Source organism: Tinamus guttatus, unplaced genomic scaffold, assembly GCF_059628265.1.
Source record: "Tinamus guttatus ecotype Peru unplaced genomic scaffold, ASM5962826v1 Tinamus_guttatus_pri_ptg000203l, whole genome shotgun sequence".
NCBI classification, from domain to species: domain Eukaryota; kingdom Metazoa; phylum Chordata; class Aves; order Tinamiformes; family Tinamidae; genus Tinamus; species Tinamus guttatus.
In genome coordinates, this window is record NW_028288737.1 from 1,026,369 (window position 1) to 1,047,831 (window position 21,463).

General features: G+C 36.7%; 1 protein-coding gene across 1 annotated transcript in view; it reads left to right on the forward strand.

The window, feature by feature from the left end:
* PIEZO2 (piezo type mechanosensitive ion channel component 2) overlaps positions 1–21,463 on the forward strand; it is a 280,266-nt gene that overhangs the window by 224,381 nt on the left and 34,422 nt on the right. The window contains exons 28-36 of the mRNA XM_088524117.1: positions 2,740–2,983; positions 4,227–4,323; positions 5,849–6,008; positions 8,403–8,492; positions 8,580–8,701; positions 9,843–9,914; positions 13,814–13,917; positions 17,124–17,235; positions 19,097–19,162. Coding sequence (XP_088380243.1) covers positions 2,740–2,983; positions 4,227–4,323; positions 5,849–6,008; positions 8,403–8,492; positions 8,580–8,701; positions 9,843–9,914; positions 13,814–13,917; positions 17,124–17,235; positions 19,097–19,162 — 1,067 coding nt within the window. The remainder of the gene's footprint in view (positions 1–2,739; positions 2,984–4,226; positions 4,324–5,848; positions 6,009–8,402; positions 8,493–8,579; positions 8,702–9,842; positions 9,915–13,813; positions 13,918–17,123; positions 17,236–19,096; positions 19,163–21,463) is intronic.

Genomic DNA, 21,463 nt, shown 5'->3' on the forward strand with positions numbered 1-21,463 from the left:
CATTGCAATGTAGATTTTCCCAGATTTTAACTCATGTCATTTTTGAGATACTGTACTGCCCACATGAAGTCTTAAATGTCTAATTTGCTTCAAAGAAGCACCAGAGAGCGGCTGGATAGTCTCTTAAGGTGATTTCCAATCTTTTATTGGGAGTTATAAATCTTTCAGGAGAATGATTCTCAAGCCCTGGAGAATCTACAGAAGGTGTATCTCTGGAGAAAGTCTGGCATCCATTTGAGACAATTTGGAACTGAAAGGCCTTTGTCTATAAATATTTCTTGCACATTGCATCAAAAGTTGAGGAATAGTCTAAATATTTCTTTACATGGACAGCAACCTGGTTCAAGGCTTAGCCAAGCAGGTGAAATGTAAAATGGCATTTATCCAAAAGTCAGTCAGAAAGAACCAAACAAATGAATGAAGATAACTTCATTATGAATAAATTGCAAAGTCTCAAAGTATTTATTCCTTAGTGTTTGTGTGTTTTCTGAGATTGTGCATGTATTCAATGCGACATAAAGCAAGTGACAGCAGTGAACTCAAGCACTCTTCTGATGCGTCTCCTCCCTTGAATAAGATGCTCCACAGTCCAGTCACTGTTGCAGTAAAAACCTTTTTATTACAATATAAACAGTGGCAAAAAAAGAACATGTCTCCAAATTTATTGTTTTCCTGGAGAAATACATAAGATCAGCAATGACATATGCAGTCTAAGGAAAGGATTTGTCTTGCCTTTCCAGCCTCAGATTTCTCAGGGGATATGTGCTTGACCCCAAGGGAGAACATAAGTGAAGAATTTCAAATAAAAATAAAGTTTAAGAATAGAAGTAGGAGCTTTTGTACAGGATTTAAAGTGATTTCATTGAGGATAATCTTTTCTCACAGACAATTTCTAATGCTGAAAAATTCTTATTTCAGTTCCCAAGCAGCTTTCAGATGTTCTCTAGACTTCGATAGGGAAGCAATTTGGGATCCCAATTAACCGTGTCTTAAGAGCAGAAATATTACTAACAGCATATCAATGAAATGTTCCCTTTAAAGTCTGCGTCTGGTTATGCAATGATGGTTACCCACTCACGAGCAAAGAAAATCAGATGGCAGAGAAAGCAAGGAAATGGAGAGAGAGAACAACAGCTCTGTCAATGTAGAGAAGCCCTGAGCTACTACTAGTCAGAGTGATATTGTCAACACTGTGTCAACAGAAAGCTTACTTCTTCCGTAAAACCTCAGTTCAGGTCTATTTTTGGCTTTTCTCAAAAAATGCTGCAATTGTAAGAATATTGCAATTGTAAGAACAGTGCCAGAAAGCTGCTCTCTTCCTAACCATCCCACACATCATTAATTACTATTAATGAAATACCAAATATTGTGGTAAGGTTTTTTTCTTTTTTTCAGAAATAATGAGAACATCATTTCTAGTGCATATTAAGCTACTGAAGATCTGTTCAATAGACTAATTGTTACTTTTATGCTGCTCATAACATCTCTGAAATCATGAAAGTTTTAGATTGCACAGGCAGTCATCCATAAATTTCTTTAATGTTTGTGGGAAATAATCATAAAGATGCTTTCTCATTGCTTTTCATTAAAAATCTCTGTGGTTTGCTTCGGCAAGCAAACTGTATAATACAGGCACATCAGTGTAGGTCTGTAAATATACACTCCTAGAAAGTTTGAAGCCTGAAAGCTCCGGTTGGCTTCAGAAAGCAAGCAGTGTTATACAGGCGCATAAGTGTAGGCCTGTAAATATATACTCCTAGAAAGTTCGAAGCCTGAGAACATCAAGCAGCAAGAGCCCTTTTATGTGGCTTCATACAGTGCATTTAGTTCATTTAGTCTTTATATCATTCAGCTTCAGTATAATCAGTGCTGTCTCCCTTCCTGGTTTCCTGACAAATCTAGTTTCACAGCCTATGGGAACAGACCCTGGACACAGTGCATCTGGAATCAAAACACAAAACTGAGGGAAACTGAGAATTAGTTGGTTTTGCAGTGTTTAGCTATACCCAGCATTCTATATTGCTTTTGGCAGATATTCCTGTTTGAAAGCTCACTGAGTCAATATTAGGTCAAGATTTCAGATTCAAGAATCTGAAGATACCAAGTTGGTTCTTACTGTTTCCCATTGTGGGTCAGGCAGATTTCAGTTAGTTCTGTCTTGCAGCTTCCTGGCAAATGTTTCAGTAAATTGTAAGACATTTACATTCTGTAGAAACCTTTTACCCCTCAAAACTTTCACAGTTGATCTCCATTGGAGAAAGATGTTATTAACAGCCATCTTTGAAAGCTGGTCTTTTAACCAGACTGAATTCCCTAGAAGTTATCGATAAACACAGCATTGTTCGCAGTAGATTGCTTTTGAAGATAGATTTGCTATAGCAGTAACGAGACTTCTTAAAAGGTGATCTCAGATAGCTTTTAACTTGCATGTGTAATGCTGCCAGCTAGGATCACGCTATCATGAAGTTTGTTGAGAATATATTTTTCCCCTTTGTATGACACAGAGCTTGATTATAAAGTGCTCAGACCAGGACACAGCGAGCATTAACCAACTAGAACTGAGTATTTGAGCCTGGTAGCCTCACTGACCTTAGTGCTAATCTTAAGCAGGTGCCTAAATGCTAAAGAGGGACTAGAACATGAAACGGGGTGTAGGTTCAAAGAGCAGCCAGTCACACTGATGGAGGAAAGGAGGCATTGTACTCCAAAACTGGTCACTTTTTCTCCTTTTGCTTCCAGGTCCTACTTAGATATGTATAAGGTGATAATATTTAGTTACCTCTTCTGGGTTGTGCTTACGATAATCTTCATCACGGGAACCACAAGGATCAGTATATTCTGTATGGGCTATTTGGTGGCCTGCTTCTATTTCCTTCTCTTTGGTGGAGACCTGTTGCTGAAGCCCATCAGGAGCATCCTGCGTTACTGGGACTGGCTGATTGCGTACAATGTCTTTGTGATCACGATGAAGAACATTCTCTCCGTAAGTCACTGCTGCTTTTCCTCTGCTCTAAGCGCTTTTATGGTTTCATGGCAGGAGTGTGCAGCTCTCTGAGTGGTCATTAAAAATCCTTTTCAGGACCACAACCTTCTGCTAGTACAAAGCAAGCTCCAGTTAGATCAGAAACTGCAAGTGCATATCCAGAAAACACCTATGCATACATGTTATAGGAAAGTGTGTACCACTGTATTCAGTCCAGCTCCATGACAGCTCATAAGCTATTTTAAAAAGGCTGGATTCAGAGCGGGGCTAGCTAAATATCTCCTTAGAAGCCCAAGAAAATCTCAGTTGAATGAGAAATGAGTGTGAATTAAAAACTTAGTTATACCATGGATAAAGAGTACACATTTAATTAAACCTTTTCTTTAAAATCAGAATTTTAAAGCCTATTAGCATAGTTTTTGTATGCATAGTTTTTGTATGATATATGTTACAGTTAGTGAAATCAACTGAAGAACTGCAAACTGCATCCCAGCTTCCTTTAAAGCTTGTGTAAGTTTTAGATGAATTCAATCTTATTCTATAATTATATATTAATAATTAACTCTTAATTATTTCTGCAAAATATTAAGGGTTTTCTTATATTAATGAGCTGCTTAGAGCAGATTCTTGTGGTGGCACTGATAGGTGATTGAGACAAGCCAGTAATTTAAAACTTTATGAAAGATAAATTTGTATTTATTCTTGGCAATCACTTTTTACCTTTGAACATTTTTACTGCTGGACTGAAAAGAGCAGGCATTTTTCTTTTTACATTTATACAAGTCACTGTACTGAAATAAAATTGATTTATGGGTGGTTTGAATTTGTGAGTGTTCTAAATACTTACATATGTGCCTCGTTTTATGCTTGGGAATTCAGTGGGGCTACGCGTGTGTTAAGTTAAGCTTGTCCATTTATATTTGCAAGATTAAGTCAGTGATTTATAAAAATTGCCTAGCTGCCACATTGCATCATATGCCAGATGTATTACTTTCCCTGCAAAATCACAAACACAAAGCTACCTACCTGATATCTTACCAATAAGGGAAAAAGGAGCAAGATCTTGCTATTTGAAAGTGATATGTCACAGATAAAGACACCTATTATTTTAATCTGTTTTATTAATCAAATATAATCAGGCAGTGGGAGTTACAATATTTTTATATAATAAAGAGTTATAATACTATTCCTGTCTTTACTTCTGCTTTCTCTTGTTATATGAAACTATTCTTTTACTCTCCAGATAGGAGCATGTGGTTACATTGAATCATTGATTAAGAATAGTTGCTGGTTGATTCAGGCATTTAGCCTGGCCTGTACAGTTAAAGGTTACCGTATTCGTAAGTATAACTCATTTTTCTACATAATTTTCTGTAAGCAGAGAATTCCTTCAAAATCTTCTGCCATATGCATACTGTGCCCTCTCCTGATATGTTACTTTGAAAATAATATTATACTTGCAAGTTCAGCTAATGAGTATGATTGAATATTGAAAATGTTTAGCAGTAAATAAAAGTATTTTTAGCAGGAATAGTGGATGTCAGCAATTTGTTTCTGGTTATACACACTGGTGTATAAAGTAATGATAGGGAAGGAGTGGATAATGTGTGTGGATGGAGGTGAGAGATGGAAGAATCCCATCCCCCGGAGGGAAGAAAGACCCTTCACCTTTCAGTGAGCTCTCAGTCTGGCATCACTCTGTCCTGCCATCCTGTGTTGATAATTAGAAAACACTTGAGCTGGAGGGAAGAGAGGGAAGGATTTTTTTTTTTTACTGAATTTGAAGTGGAAGTGACTCATCCTAGCGAGTCTGAAGCCAAGTTCTGAATTCCTGTTTCTAAGGTCTTTGTGTCTGATACTTTTAGAAAAGTGGGGACTAGAGGAAAATAAAGGAAATGCAAAGGTGCAGAACTGGCAGATAAATGATGCCCAGTGCTCAGTGCTTCTTCTGTTATCCAAAACCTCTGTAGGACCAACAGAGACTTGGCCAGGGGTTTCAGACATCCCAGAGGACAGGGCAGCAGGCTTGGAAGCTCTTGGAGCTCCCAGACCTTTTAGAGCGTCTCCCTTGACTATAAAGCCAGCCTTGAGCCAATGTCTGCCCCTTGGGTCCTTCTGCTATAGAACAGCATAGGAAATCTGTTTTATAGACTAGCTCCACAAAGCCCCGCTTTAAATTTCTATTATTCCCAAGCGAAATGTCTTTTAGAGAATAAATAAATAAACAGCCAAAGCCAAAATGTTTTATAGGAGAGCTAGGAGGAATGGGATTTCCTCTTTGCCTCACTCCTCCTACCCCAAAGGAAGGATTTTTGTGGTTTCAAATATTGTTTTCTCTTCTGCTTTGGAAAGAAACTTTTGAAGATTCTTTTGAACTGAGATGTGGAAAGGAAAAAAAAGCATATTAGGTAGTAACAGTCAATTGAAAATTTTTATTTTGACAAATTTAAAGCTTCCTTCTCATGTTGTTGTTAAATAGAGAGAAAAAGTCACTTTGAAATGAAAAACTGAAACACAATTCCAAAAAAAAAAAAGCTGAAATTAAGTGTTTCAGGCTAACTAAAAATGCTTTGTTCATGATCTTTGTTTTCTACTACTCCTTAGAAGAGGGGAAGATTGTTTACAAAATGATTCACTTCCGGTGAATTGTCAGTTTTCATAAGAAATCCCATTGTTGGAAGCTTCCCAAATTGCAGCAAAAGAAAGTATAGCACAAATCAAATGTACATCAGTTGTCTTAAGAAAGAATAAAATTAAAAGACTTCATTAAAAGCTTTAAAGGCTAAGTTTATTTACTTGATTAAACATCAAAGGAATATTTAATACAACAGTCCTTATGCTGATATTTTGGGTTTTTTTTTCCAGCAAGTGGCAATCTAGACTGTAAACTGCCTAGTGGCGAAGCAGGAATCATCTGGGACAGTATATGTTTTGCTTTCCTGTTGCTACAAAGAAGAGTTTTCATGAGCTACTACTTTCTTCATGTGGTTGCTGACATAAAAGCTTCACAGATCCTGGCATCAAGGTAACATTCAGTTGTAAAAAAACATAAATTACATGTCTCAAATCTCTCATTATTACCTTGTTTGTTTATGATTGTACCAAAGGAGTCTTAACCTTTAATGTTAAATTAAATGATCCATGCTAAATTAATAATCACAAGCCCAAATCTGACATGGCACACATGAGAAAACAAATTAACTGAACATCTGATAAAAAATCAAACCATCTTTCCTACCAAAAACCATCTACTGGTCTCATTGTCTTTGTTAAAAGCTGGGAAAGTTCACATGTGTTGCAGCACTTTCTCAACATCAATATATATGTCATTGAATGATAAACTTCCTAAGTCTTGAAAAAAAATAGCCCTCTACTACCAGAGTCAGTCTGAGTCAACAGGCCACTACTAATCGGGACTCCAGAAATGTCACACGAGTAGAAATGTGGGAAAGTTATGACATCTGGTGTAGATACCCTGAGTGTCGGATCACTGAACTGTCCGTATGGCAGGGAAGTATCACTCTGTTTCTGTCTATTACTTACGTTTTTCTACAAGCATTCACTCAGAGTTATCACTAGCACAACTATTCTTCTGATTCTTACTGAGAAGACAGATCGAGAATGAAACTCTGCTTTTAATTCCTGGAAGATTTCTGAAGCACTTATTTTGTCAGATTAATCATGGTATTTTTTCCCCCTGAGAAATACATGCACAAAGCATGTTGGCTTCGGTGTCTGAGTTTGAGGGCAAAGGTTGGCTTGCTTTTCCTGAAAATAAGTATTCTTTATGTTCCCTCTCCTTTCCTCTCCAAGGATTTCTTCAAAAAGGAGTTACATATCACTGTCCATACTAAACAAAATTCCCTGCTGTAATAGAGGTAACAAAGATCTGTGCTTCAGTCTCCTAGTACCTCTCTCAGTGTTTCCTTGCTGATGCCCAAAACTGCTGGGTGCTGCATTTTGTTATCTCTTCAGACTCAGTTATTATGGTATGTTCACAGTAAAAACAACCTGGATAGAAATCATGGATATCAAAAAGGAAAGCTGCTATCCAGAAGGAAAGAGCAGATGAATGTAACTGGCCCTGCACTAGGTTTTAAGAAACATGTTTGGTTCCTACTTCAAGCTTTGTATCTTTCAGTGAGCTACTGCCTAGGCTTCAGCTCTCTAACAGCAAAAATGGAGACATACTGGCCTAGGAGCTCTGGAGAGAAAAACATACTAAGGAGTAGGAAGTACCAAGATATTACGGGAAAGAGTATCATATAAATATAGTGATAAAACTGAAATTTTTCACTGGCTGCCTGGCTTGCTAAAACTCAAGTTTTTAGTCCGAGTTACTTGGACTACAGAGAAGATTGGACTTGGATTCAGACAGCACGGTCTAAGCTTGTCCTTAGTTAATATTGTGAAATGCAAAATCCTTACCCAATGTTGTGAGATACCAAATCCTTACCCAAATAAGATTAAATTGTGATTTGAACAGTCATGATGGGTCTCTGGAGCTGGTTTCCAAGAGTTCAGTTCATAGGAATTCAGGAGTCATTGAGTTGCCAAGGAGAAAGTTCATTCTTTTTTGTACCTAACAACCATACTTTGGTATGAAAGATGTGACAGAAATTATGTCTAGTCTTGATCATTTTCATTTGTAAAAGTGTGATTCTGTTTATGTGGGATATTATGTGGAAGAATCATTCATTTCACAGAAAAGATAGTTGAAAAGTTAATGAAAGTAGTCTTCTGAAACCTACAGATATTCTTATTAAATTCCTGGGAAACCTTTGAAATGTAAAGGTTTTGAATTTATTATATTTCTTGAGTGAAGGTGGCTAGTGAGTGAATAATGAAGAAATGACCCAGACGTGATCTGAACATACAAATCACTGAGTCAGTTACGTTTGAGTGAAACAGAGTTTGAAATTCTTTTGGCAAACTGGAAACTTTCTCAATGATTTGTGTCATCAGGTAGAAGGCACTGTAGTGTTCAGATGGTTGAAGCAAAGCTGAAGCTATTATGTTCATCGTGTTTGGGGTACAGTTCAACCTCGTTCACAACTGCCATAGGGCTGGGATGGAGGGTGGAGGGGACGAGATGTTTATGATGCTTCTGAAAAGTCTTGTAAGGATGAAATCTTGGGTGTTTGCAAGATGTCCTGACTCAGCCTTGTGCCCATCAGTATTCTCAGTTCATGAGCTCTGGCAATTCAGATAATCACAGGAACTAGAAGGCAGAGTAGGGACCACAGCATTTGGTCCAAAATCTGTACAGAAATTATTGTTCATTGATTATTTCTTTCAGTCTCGCAAGTTGTGTTTGATGCAGATGAAGTAGAGGGAATTGGCTGACATAAAGAAAGCTTAGAAACATTTCATATTTTCTCTCTTCTACTCCTCCCTTATGATCCCATTGTTGCTGTAGGGGTGCTGAGCTTTTCCAGGCTACAATTGTCAAGGCTGTGAAGGCAAGAATTGAGGAGGAAAAAAAATCAATGGATCAACTGAAGAGACAGTATGTAATTTCTATATGTATATATGTTTGTATGCTTGTATGTATGTATGTGAAGACCTCAAATTAATATGATTATTTTTTTGTTAGAATGGATCGTATCAAAGCCAGGCAGCAAAAATACAGAAAGGGTAAAGAGAGAATGCTGAGCATGAACCAGGAGTCATCAGAGGGGCAAGACATTCAGAAGGTTTCTGAGGAGGATGATGAAGGTACCGTTAACTGGTGTCATGCCATAAATGTGCTGGAATTTACAATTCAGCTCTAAGGATCTAGATAGTCTAATAGCAAGTGAGAAACTGCTCCTCAAAACTGGCATCACATGGCAACGGTATTAGCTGAATATCAGTTTAGAGCTTGAGTCAGCCAAAATATGGGATTTATACTGCAAGAAGATTTCAGAAAAGTGGTTTTGCTTTGAAGTTACTTTTGGATGACTCTAGGTTATGGGTGAAGGTCAATAGCAGTAAAAGTTTGTTTTGAATAGTATTTATTCATAAACCACAGTGTTACAAATAGGTAACATATGAATTTTCCAGCAACACTTTTGAATGTGGTGAGATTTTTTCTTTGGTCATTGAAATATTTGTGCATGTTTTTTTAATGTCGTTTGAAACGTGGAAATGGATAAAGTAATACCTATCTTGTGCCATATTTCCAGCATTGGCTATGTGGAGAACAAAACTTATGGGATTTAAATTTCCGGAGACTAAAACATAGGATTTTCAGCGATAGTAGATAGGATGGGGGGGGAATGCATTTCTGTATCTGTCATGTGGGAAATGGATACGATGACCAGTGTGTTCCTGTCCAGTATGATATTCCTTATCTTCTAGAGAAAAAACAAGTAATTTATTTTGGAATTTTTAATTTCCATTTGCCATTAATTACAGTTATTTTCAAATCTTGTTTAGAGTGTGTATTTTAAAATGTTGAATGAAACATAATTCCATAAATTACTTTTTTTTTTCCTTTTCCTTATTCTAATGAAAAAAAATCCACAAAAAATATTTAGCTTGTAATACATAGATGGATAACATTGTTTCTTGTAACACTCAGAATTTATCTGTTTTAAAAGTATTTTTTTTCTTGAAATTACAGTCACGTATGACTGTGTGTTTTAAAACACAAAACTGAACTTTTTCCTTGTTTTAGATTAGAATCCTGTTCAAACTGCTGGATTAGAGCGTTTGTGCTTTATGGTCATACTTTTGAATGATTTTTATATTGAATGTATTCAGTAGATCTAACATCTGATGTGTTTTTTTTTGAAAGAAATGAAAAATGATTAAGCAGTATAAGAAATATGTTTCTCATTTTGTAAAATTAATATTTGGACATATTTTATTTTAGGAGAAGCAGACAAAGAGAAAGCCAAGGGCAAAAAAAAGCTGTGGTGGCGGCCTTGGGTTGATCATGCTTCCAGTAGGTTTTCTCAATCATCTTACAAATATGTGGATTTAACCCTTATATCCTTGACCAGAATGAAGGCATTCCCATGACCTGTTTGTTTTATGCCTGATTTTATGATTGTGACTTGATAGAGGGCTTGTTCGCTTCAGCAACTGATTTCAGTTTTCAAATCTTCAAATTTGTTTTTACCGTATTTTGAATTTGTGAGTCCTGGAAGCTCATGGTGCTTTGGACAAACTTAGAAAGATAGCAAATCAGATTTTTTAAAAAAGGACCAGAAAGACTTTATCTTGGCCTCAGAAGTTTCAGCTTCCCTATACTGCTAAGTACAATAACTGTACTTAAAAATGTAAAGGTTTGCCAATACATTCTAACATTAGTCATAATTTCTTTTTCATGTACAGACATCATACGTCTTTTTTTACAGTTCATCAGTCATTCTACAGTCAGCTGTGGAAATCTGAATACCACAGTAAGGCAGCAGGACTATTCCCAGGACTAGGCTGTGCAGTGCTCAGCTAAATATCTCTAATCACATCGTAACATGCTGTTGATATTAGTTATTTTGCTACTTCCATTTTCTTTGTGTGTTTATATAAATGCAAATGTATGGTCAGCCTTGTACAAAATAAATTATTAGTGTGAATTACTCATCTCAAAATTGCATTATGGTATTTTAATTAATTTGTAGCCCAGTTTGGGTACAGAAAACAGTTCATCCCTACTTTAAGGATTGGGTAAAACCAAAAACTGAGCAGAATGCATCCTAATCTCAAAGTTGTGGGCTGTGTGTTTCATCTTTGATCAAGAAAATAAACTATGAACTATTTAAGAGCTATGGAAAATTATATAAATACTCAAGTGTGTAACACTGACAAGAGCAGAATATAAGTGTATATATTTTGCCTGGTCCTAGTAAAAAGAGTTACTCTCAGTGGTACTTATGCACATCTACCTACTCTTTATCTATGAGTATCTATTTGCAAATGACATATTTGCCAACAGTATTAAACAGAAATCTCATACGCTTTTTCTATCAAGTCACAAGTAAACTGTGCCTCTATTTTTCTTTTTCTAAATGACATATTGCCACTTTTGAGAGACCTATCCTTTTTCATAAGCCTTATGAAAACAAGCTTCTTGTCATGTAGTTTCATTAAGAAAACAATGACAAAATAGATCAAAACTATAATCTGTGAGCTTTCACTGTAGAATTTCAGGCTACGGTGACTTTGAAGGAATGGGATATGGTCTCTTGTTTATTCACCACTGGTTATGTAGTAAGAACTGTTCAAAGAGAGACATTGACTTTGGCTCTGACTCATTTCACCCTCATTATGTAATGCTCTTAGGAGGCAACTCACATTTGGATATTTAAGCAGGGAGCATTCTTGGCATTATTTATTGAAATAATGCAAAACCTTGTGGGAAACATCATAGACTGATCTGCAAGCAGTAACTGGCTGCCATGTGGCTTACTTCCACATTCACTGAAACATGGCAGTTTCAGTAGGTGTTCACAGGCTCATAAACTGGAAATGGAGTGATATTCCCCATCAAGGTCTATGCTTTTGAAACACTCTGCTATAACTCTGTAGTATTCTGCCATACTTGGATGTTCCTTCTTTAGTAAAAGATTTTGTGAACTGTGGTTGTAAATTTGCTCTCAAAGAGCCAGGTTGCTGAAGCTCTGAGTTTTATGCCAGTTCTGTTTTTTTTTTTTTTTTTAATTTACCTTATTATTGTCATGTTTTGTTTTTACCACTAGTTTTTAAGCTATTCTACAGCCAGATACGTCATTTTGTATATTATAAGAAGTAAAACATAGTCATAATTTGGGGACTGATTAGAAGTGATAGGAAAGATGCATGAGGGTTTCCTCCTTGAGTCTCCTTGCAGGGAGATACAAGCCCTCCTGGGCTTGCGGATTAGATATGAAATGCCACAAAGATCAGCAGGAGTTAGGGCCACCTGCACAGATGTCCTCAGCTTCTCCTGGGACACAAGAGTTGTGTCTAATGGAGTGATAAAGCCTGAACTCACAGCAGTTCTGGGGAGCTGGACATGAGTTGATGATGATATTAAATGTCTTCTGCAGGTCTCCTTTCCTGCCTCCTCCCTCCTATACCACAGCCTTTTCTCAGCAAGAGGAAGTCTCTTTTTGTAGTAAGAAAGGGGAATTCCAAGTCCAGTCTGGCCATTAATTATTTTCCTAGTAGAATTTGTTCTCTGTAATAATCCCTGTAAGTTACTAACACACTTCTTATTCCATATTGATGAGTACAAGAGTGCATTATTGCTGTTCAATCATACCTCCCTCTTTAGGTGAAATGCTGTTGTAAAAGAAGTGTAATTGCTACATTAGGGTTTTCCCTTGGATATACTTTAACCTAAACTATTTGGAGGGAGATCATTTTCTATGTGTTTTCTTCTGACTCAGGCTCCAAGTCTGACAGAAGGCTGCTCTGGGACTTTAAAGAACTGCACTACAGTATGTGATTCCCCTAGACGTCAGACATCATCCTGCTGGTCTTTTGTGCAGACAATTTCCATAGATTACGATTACTTTTTTTTTTTTTTTTTTTTTGAAAGAGAGTTGTAGACTATTGGCTCTTAAAATACAAATAGCTCATTAATGTGTTTTAAAGGGACAGAAAGGTGTATACCAAATAATTAACTAGTTTGATCTGAAAACCTTTTTCTTTTCTTTATTTTTAATACCTCTGTCAATTAAAAGTGTTGAAGTGGACTCTGTAGCAATTCTTCTGTAAGGATTTCATCGATGTTGAAAGTCATATTTCTGTGCACATGATATTCTCTGTCAGGGAGTTTTAGACACTGAAGTTATGATCTAATGGAGTTCTGGCAAATCTCACAATGGACTTGCCTGGGGGTTTCTACTCTAGTTATTTGTGGCCACCTAGGTACAAAGGGTCTCTGCATAGCTCAAGGTATGATTGAATAGAATGAAAGCTACTGTTAATTTGCTAGAAACCTATAATGAGGGTTAAATGTAATTTTTATATCAATGTGTATTGCTCCCTATATAAAGATTGTGTGACATTTCATCTAAGTAACCTTTCCTTTATATTTCAGCTTCAGTGTGAAAAATTATTTACCAGTCTTTATTGCTGAGTGTTATGCTGTGATTTTGATTTTCCTCTTGCTGATTATGTTATTTTTCATTTCTTTTGTTTCCCTTGTTCATTCATATAGGCCTGTTACCGTTTCAGAAATAAAAATGTTGGTTCTGTTCAAGGATATAAGGCCTAGCTTATTCACTGTGCATCTTTTCTGTATCAAGGTTTCAGATTCTTTCTGAATCCATGGGCAAAAAATTGAAACTCATTTATAATCATGTTAGTACCAAGCAATTTGTTGTAAACAAACCAAGGTTTTCCATTACCTCATCAAAGCTTAAAAGTTTGAAGAAAGCAATAAATAATACCATCTCATTGTGTAGTTTAAAGGATACTTTAGCATCTAATGAGCAGTTCTGTATTTTTTGTCCAGTGGTATTGTTTATGAAAATTCATTTAACTACCTGCTGGGCTTTTTTTTTTTACTTGCTCAAATAACCATCAATTAACAATTCATTTAGAACTAACTTCTTTTTTTTCTAAAATGTTTGACTTAGTGACTTGATATACTTCAAGCTTTTTCTTTACATTTTGCCATTCCATTTTCTTCTCATAGTGATGTTTTCCTAAGTATATTTTTATATAATTCTCATTCATGCCCAAAGTATCACACAGACTAACATCAAATAAGTTGCCTGATACCTATTCATTTCTCTTCCTTCTCTGTTTTCTAATTATGAATTCTTGAATGTCTGGCTGACTATTCATAGGACTTGGGCAGTTCAAAATAGAACCTTTAAGAAAAATAAGAAAATATTTTGTTTCACTTAGTGGTCAGAAGTGGAGATTATTATTTGTTTGAGACGGATAGTGAAGAGGAGGAGGAAGAGGAGAAAAAAGAAGAGGAAGAGCCTCGTAAAAAATCTGCATTCCAGGTACTTTATAGTAATTTGCTGTGCAGCTATTTGAAATAAAATTCAGGTTTCTCACATGATCTCACAGATACAAATTGTCTTGTTTTTTGGAGCCCAGTCCTGAAACCATTCATCTGAGTGAAGGACCTGGTCTTTATTTCAGAGCTCTTGCCAGAGGTTCTGTATTGGTGGCCAGTTCTGAGAGTGCAAAATAAAGTTGTTGGATGACTTTATGTGGGAAAGGAGCTGATGAGAGCAGAAAATTACTTTTGTTTATAAAGAGTTCTTTCATCATGTGGTCATTATGCTTTATATACCTTCCATCACTGTGTATTCAGCCTTAATAAAAATACTAGGAAAGTGAAGCCATTTGTTGTAAAGCCTGCTAAGGAATTATTTCTAATTGCTGTTTTTCTTTTAATGTATATTGTCTGTAATAGTCACCTCAAGAGATCACTGGGATGTCCTTACTCGAATTACCAGTCTAAGGGTTTACATTTATTGAACTGGAGATACAGTATTCTTTAATGATAAGATTGTATTTATTAGGTAATGGAGGCAGAATCATCTCTTTGAAATGTTACTGCAGACATCATGCATGATCCTTTTTCATATTGCAGTCAATTAATGTAAATTCTTTCATGCAGCAGATAGATACTTTTTTATTAATATTTTCATGCTTTCTACTAATCTCTCTTGCTTTGTCCTTCTTTATAGAGAGCTATTGGGAAATTTGCTTCAGCCATTTTAGCCTTGCCAAAGTCTATCATTAAACTGCCCAAAACTATTCTTCAGTATTTAATCAGAGCAGCAAAGGTATTTGCCATTTTGCAAGTGCTCAGTATGTGACCCATCCCATAGATCCCAGTGTAATGCATACCTCTGTCCTTGTCTGCATTTTCCTCTTACATGAATGACATAAAAAATAATGACAAATGAAGCTTCCTTCCAGGTAAATATCATGCACTTCATACTTTTGGAGTAGCAAAGACACAAAAAAAAAGTCATCGATCTTAAGTGCAGCCCCAGAGTGAAAATGCAGACCCAAATTTTCTTCTGATATTTCTGTACAAGATGGTCACATCAAGTTGCATGTATCTTATGGACACTGTGGTAACTACTCTCAGAAAGCTGGTAATATATTTGAATAACCTAGTAAAACACAAATTGCCTTCCAAAATCCCCCTTTTTTTGCCCTTCAGATATTCAGCCTTCATCATTGTTAGAAATATTCATGCATCTTTAACATTTTACTTTGTCTTACTCAAAAACATTTAGCATTACCCATTTTTCAGGTGAGTTTACAACTTTACACTCCATAAATGTGACATGCTATTCATCAGTATTATATCATGTACAATATCATGTAACATGCTCTTCATCAGTATTACAGCCTGGGTGCACCAAATCCAAAGCTAAACAGATACTGAATGTTAAAATTTGTCCAGTGTTAAAAAACAAAACAATACATGTGTAAGTAGCCAGGCAGCATTTAAATTATTCCCCAACTTAACATAGAGTTATACTAAATTTAATAGTCCAATGCCCTTTTTTCAATCTAACCTTCTAGCCTCTTCAACATCTACTTTTTATCTCTAATATCTTTATTCACACCGTGACTGTGGCTAGCACACAGCTTCTCAGCTAATTGGTCAGTGATAGGTGCTGACAGTATCTAACTTTTAGCAAGAAACATGGTATTAGTTCAGTTAACCATTACTGTTCCCTGAGATCACCTGAATCAGCAAACATTTATGAAAAAGCAAAGAGAAAACAGTGCCTCTGATCCTACACATTTTTGTCATGTGGTGCTTGTTTTGGACAACAAACAGCTTGCCCTTAAGAGATTTGAAAGATCTAATCAATGGTGGCAAAATAACTGCCTCTCTGCTATCGCTTACTGCCACAAATCAGAACTGTTTTTCCCTTATAAAATTCCGTTTGACAGTTTGACAGTTAAAAAAAATTGCTTTTACTATTACAAAGCAATTTTTGTATGCAAATTTAAAAAATAAAAACAGGGCAAATAAAAAATTACTGTTCTGTCCTGTAAGGGATAATGCCAGCTTTGCTGAGATATAGATGTGATTCTGCCATTGAGTGCATGTCTGTCTGGTGAATTAAGAGCTGTTTTATTAGAGTGCTATGTTTTTAACATTGTGCATGAATTTGTGGACTCTCCTCCCCAGTTTCTGTCAACAGCATGTTGGTTAGAAATAGAAAACAATGCCAGTTAAAAAATATTTTAATTTTTGAATGAAGAGCATAAAAGGAACAAAAGCATAGTCTTGGAGAAAAATCAGTTTCTGTTATTCACATTTTATATTGTATAAAAAAAAAAGATACAGAAGTATTATTGCTTTTCTCTGCAACCTTTCCTCACAGCTTGAGCAGAGCTATTCAACCAGTAACTTTGTGTTAGTAATACTTTTCACTGCTCTGTCATTTATAAATATTTTGGACCAGTTCCTTGTTTAATGTAGTCACACAACTCAACACACTGCCGATCTGAGTGAGTGCTATGAGCAGGATTTAGCCCCATTAAATTCCCTTGATACAGTAAGTATTACTGCCTTTGTTTTACAAATGGAAAAGAGTAGCAAACTGTTCATGAATGACTTATCTGAAGCAACAGAGGAAACTATTGTCAAAATCAGGGTGAAATTTGAGGAGTTCTTGGCTGCCAGGTTTGGGGCTGTGCATAGACTAGCAAATCTCTAAATGTGCCACTGAGATCTGCAAGGGGGAGAAAAACTTACCAAAAGCATAAGAAATCTGCAAAAACAAATACCTGCACTGAAATATTATCACATCTTATGATGTTTTAGTTAGTTGATTACAACACTTTCTCTTAAAGTTTCCACTACTCTGCATCTGGCCTGTAAAATGATAAAGTAGAAATATAAACTAAATGTAGAGATTCAGGTGAAGTAGCATATATACACAACAGGGTATTAATTCCCAAAGTTCAGAGCATGAATTTTTGTGGGTTCTAATGAAACTTGGTTCACCCACAAGTGTTTTCACATTTGGTTTTATGCTAGCAAAAATAGCATATGAAAACTCAGATCTGCAGGGGAGGTGTTTGATTTGGAAATCAAAATATTTGCTTTCCCCTGCAGATCTGAATGTGTTTACTCAAGCTATATAGTCCTGTTTGTGGTTTATTTTATGACTTACTCTCAAAACATGAAGAACCTTGAATTAAATGAATTTGTTCCTTCCAGTTTGTCTATCAGGCCTGGATTACAGATCCTAAAACTGCACTGCGACAGAGGCGTAAAGAGAAGAAAAGGTTTGGGAAAGAGGACAAGAGAAAGCGAAAAGGATCTGGGGATGGTACGTACACTTACATATTTTTAAAAATGTACACGTGTTCAGCTGGTTGCCTGTTGTTCCTGGTAGCGAAGGCAGCTGAGCAACAGAGAGAAAATACTCTCAGCTTTACTCAGCAACTGGAAAAGAACTTTCTGCTGAAATGACCCTTTCCCATCTTTAGCAGTTATTTAATGCAGAAATGAGTTTACTTTTAGTTCTTGCTCCTTTCACCAGCCTGTGGCAAAGCCAGTCATAGCTGTGTGCTTTCATGCTACATAATATAGGAGAGAGAAAAGAGGGAAGAGAGATCCGCACTTCCATGTAGTTGCCAGATTTATGCCCAGAGCTTTTGACAAATTGTTCAACATCTCCTTGAAGACATCAGCTATATGAAAACGTTCACCAAAGAGCAGTAATTGCAAGAGAAAGCCATAACCCTGCACAGCCAATAGCATGGTGCTCAATGGCATTTCCCTAGAATATGTAAGTGTAACCTCAGGTGTTTGGTTTGAAACAGAGCAAGGACCAAGGCCTTTCACTTCCTCACCTCATAAAAAACCAGTGTCTTACTCCCTGGGTTTTCTGGAGTTGCTGAAATTCTCTCATTTTGATGATGAATTCGTGCATATTCCCAGAGAAAGTTTTGAATTGGACAGACTTATATTTTCTGTCGAAAAATGGTTTCTCTGGGAAATTCCTGAGGAGCTGTATTTCAAATGGAGTTGTAATAAAAATTCAGTGAAATATCCACATAATATTTCTTTTTGCCACATTTCATGTATTGTTCCCCAAAAAGGTTTGAGTTGGCACATGGAGAATAGTGTCAAAGAATCACAGAAAGGTTGAGTTTGGAAGAGACCTTGGTAGGTTTTCCAGTCCAGCCTGCCCTGCTTAAACAGGGTCTACCTGGAGCACACTGTCCAGGATTGTGTCCAGACAGGTTTTGAATTTCTCCAGAGGAGGATATGGTACAACCTCTAGGCAACCTGCACCAGTCCTCACTGTTCACAGGTAAATTTTCCTTCATGTTCAGACAGAACTTCCTATGTTTCAGTTTGTGCCCATTGCTTCTCATCTGATCGCTGGGCACCACTGAAATGAGTCTGGTCCCGTCATCTTGACACCCTCCCTTCAGAAATCCACTTCGCTGTCTCTACATCAAGAAGTGTTTTGCAGCTTGCTAGCTGTGCTCCTCAGTGAGGTGCCCAAATATTCAGAGGCAGCTAAATTCAACTAATGTTTTTTTACTGGTACTATAAAATCATTCAGACCTCTGAAAAATAGGTTATAAACTCTTGATTTTTTGTTACTTTTTAAGGAATGAAAAGAAAATAACAACTCAGAAATTTTGTTGTCATTTAGTTGTCCTTCAGTTTTGCTTGTGATTCCACATTACTTCTATTACAAGCCTAAATAAAAACGTATGGTAGTTGCTCTGGTTCATCCGTGGATTCCCACTCAATAACTTCGGTCATATGAACTATAGGCAGGAGAAAATCAGAGCCTTGAACAGGCCACCTTTTGCAGAGGCTGAAGAAGTAAACTCTAGCGGGAAGAAAGCAAAGGTCTGAGGTACCGTATAACTCTGAGAAATTGCCTCAGCTTACACCAGCAGAAGATCTTCCTCAGCAAGGTATGTAATAAGAAAATGCCGCTGTAAATCACAAGAGAGGAGTGATCGTTCATGGACATCGCCTAACTTTGTTGATAGGGTTGCCCCATCACTTAAGTCCTTTAAAATGGAAACCTGCTTTCCAGTATGGTGGTAGGTGAGGAACCAAACACTTTTCTTAGTAACTGTGGTGTTTTTGAGCTAGGTTGGGATTGATGCCTGCATTTGCGTGTATGTAACTTGTACTGCTTCACTCGTTGTTTGCAATAGCTGCTGCCGATGCGGACTGTGAAGACAGTGAAGAGGAACCCGTAAAGAAGAAATCCGATGGACCAGGTATAGAGGCAGAACGAAGGTTACTCTGCCGTTATGGTGCAGTTGAGACTGGTGGAGCAAAGAGTACTGTTGCAAACACCTGCAGACTCAAATGCAATCACTTGATATAAATTTTAATTATCTAACAACATATACCTAAGCTTAGCTTCCAGTCCAGACACCATTCCTGCTAGTGTCTCTATTGATTTTGATGGTGTGAAATTTTAAAATCAGCACAAAGACTTTGCATTTTTTTTCAGTGCCTTGTAGCAAACTTAAGATAATACTTTTGTCCAGTATTGGCCACTTCAACAAAGTGGCAAATAGCTCCTCTAAAAGTGACATTTTATAAAACTTACCCATTCTTACTCATAATCAGACTGGAAAATGTTCTAAACATTAGAAATTTCAGCACTTTGAAGAATCATGATCTATTTTCTAGCAAAACCAGCTGTCCTAAACAGAGGTGCAAGGGATCCTCACTTCCACAGTATATTTGGACCTTTCTTTCTCACCAGAGCGAAAGGAGAAAAACACACTGTCTTCTTAAATGAGTCTTGGTCAGGCCATACCTTGAGTGAGAACTCATCTTAAAAAGCTGTTTTCCTGCTCTATTTAAAATCAGATCCCACAATACGAATTCCAGTTAGAACTGAGTGAGACACAGATGTGAAGAGATTATAAAGAAGGTGAGAGATAACATTACTTTCTCACAAGACCATTATTCTCAAATAAATCCATTGCTTCATTACTGGCCTTGTTTGTGGATTTTTGTGGACTTTTTTATACATTACTTTCTTGTGAGGTAGACACTCTGTTCAAACACTAAAATGAATCACTCAGACATGTCACTAAGGAAATAGGATCAGTGCTATACAGGATTTAAGGAAAGGAAAGGAGGATTATAATTAATTTAGGTTGAAACTAGTCACTTTAACATGCTTTTTGAATGCTCACACCTGAGTAAAACTCAATTAAAAAGATGGTTGGAAAATTTAGACAGTAATTGTCATGAAGCGCTAGTATCATTAGTAACCTCGCATTAAATCCTGCCTCACACTCTCAGGTAGAGAAGCAGTTGTTCTTTCTCAGCATTTGACCCTTTAAAAATAACAGTCTCTTGCAAAAATAAATATTTGTTTCCCTTTTTGAAGAGGTTTAGATGTAAACAATGCCCGAAAGATTATTTTTTAAAAGTTTCAGAGAAAAGCAAAGCTATGAGAACAGCTAGAGCGTCATTAAAAAAGTATACTAAATCATCTCCAACCCAGAGAAAAAATGACCTTTCAGCTTAGACTGTAAGTGCTTGGCAAAGTGCTATGGTGAGGCCATGCCATACCAGTGCTGTTTGATGATAAGGGTTATTTTAACCTGAAAATTGCCAGAAAAAAGAAAGCTTCTAAAGTTAATAGTAAAGTTATGTAAAGTTAATATTACAGCACAAATAATATGCCAGAAAGCAAGTGTGTGTGTGTGTGTGTGTGTTGAAAAAGGGACATTGATATGGTGTGCGTTTCTATGTATGAATGCTACATTTTCTTTAAACCTATTCGTAATATTGCGTCTGGAATTCAAAGTAAAGGAATGCTCCTAGGAGTAGAAAAGACTTTAACTTACAACGGCAAGACTTTCTTATCTTCAAGACCTGTACCTTAAAGTATATATGAATAAATTTTAAGTAGCTCTATCATAAAATCTCTCTCATTCAAAATGATCTACAAAAGGCCTGAAAAAAAAATGCAGAGGATAGTTGCAATGGCGATATGGCCAAGTGTTGGGGACTGAATGCTATTATATTCAAGATACTGGACTGGTTCCATGCAATAGTTCAAACAAAAGATACTGTTACTTCAGCATCCACTTCCAAGATTGTACCAGCAGTGTTTTGTTCATGTAGTTTCTCTCTACACATCTGTTCACGCATCTCCCTCAGCACACGGATAGATACATCCACGTTGCCCTTCGAAAATCGTTTGCTTTGTTGTCGCTTCGCTTTGGTGTCTGCGCAAGGAGCAAGCACGCGCTGCAGAGGCGTGGGTGACATCTTGTGGTGCTGCTACGAAGTGGGGTTGTAAAACCCTTAGCTGTGCTTTAGCACAGAGTCTGGCTCTTCAGGGGTAACTTCAGACATTTTGTCCCTGCATGGCAGATTCAGATTCTATTATCTTTTAGGCTGGTTACTCCAAAATTAGATCTTTACACTTAGTGCTCTGGAATATTAAACCTAACAAATGGCTGGCTTTCACTGGAAAAAAATTTTTTAGTTACATGGTAGTGTATAAGAGTTGTTGCTTTGGGGAGTGTAAGAAAAGTAGGATAGAA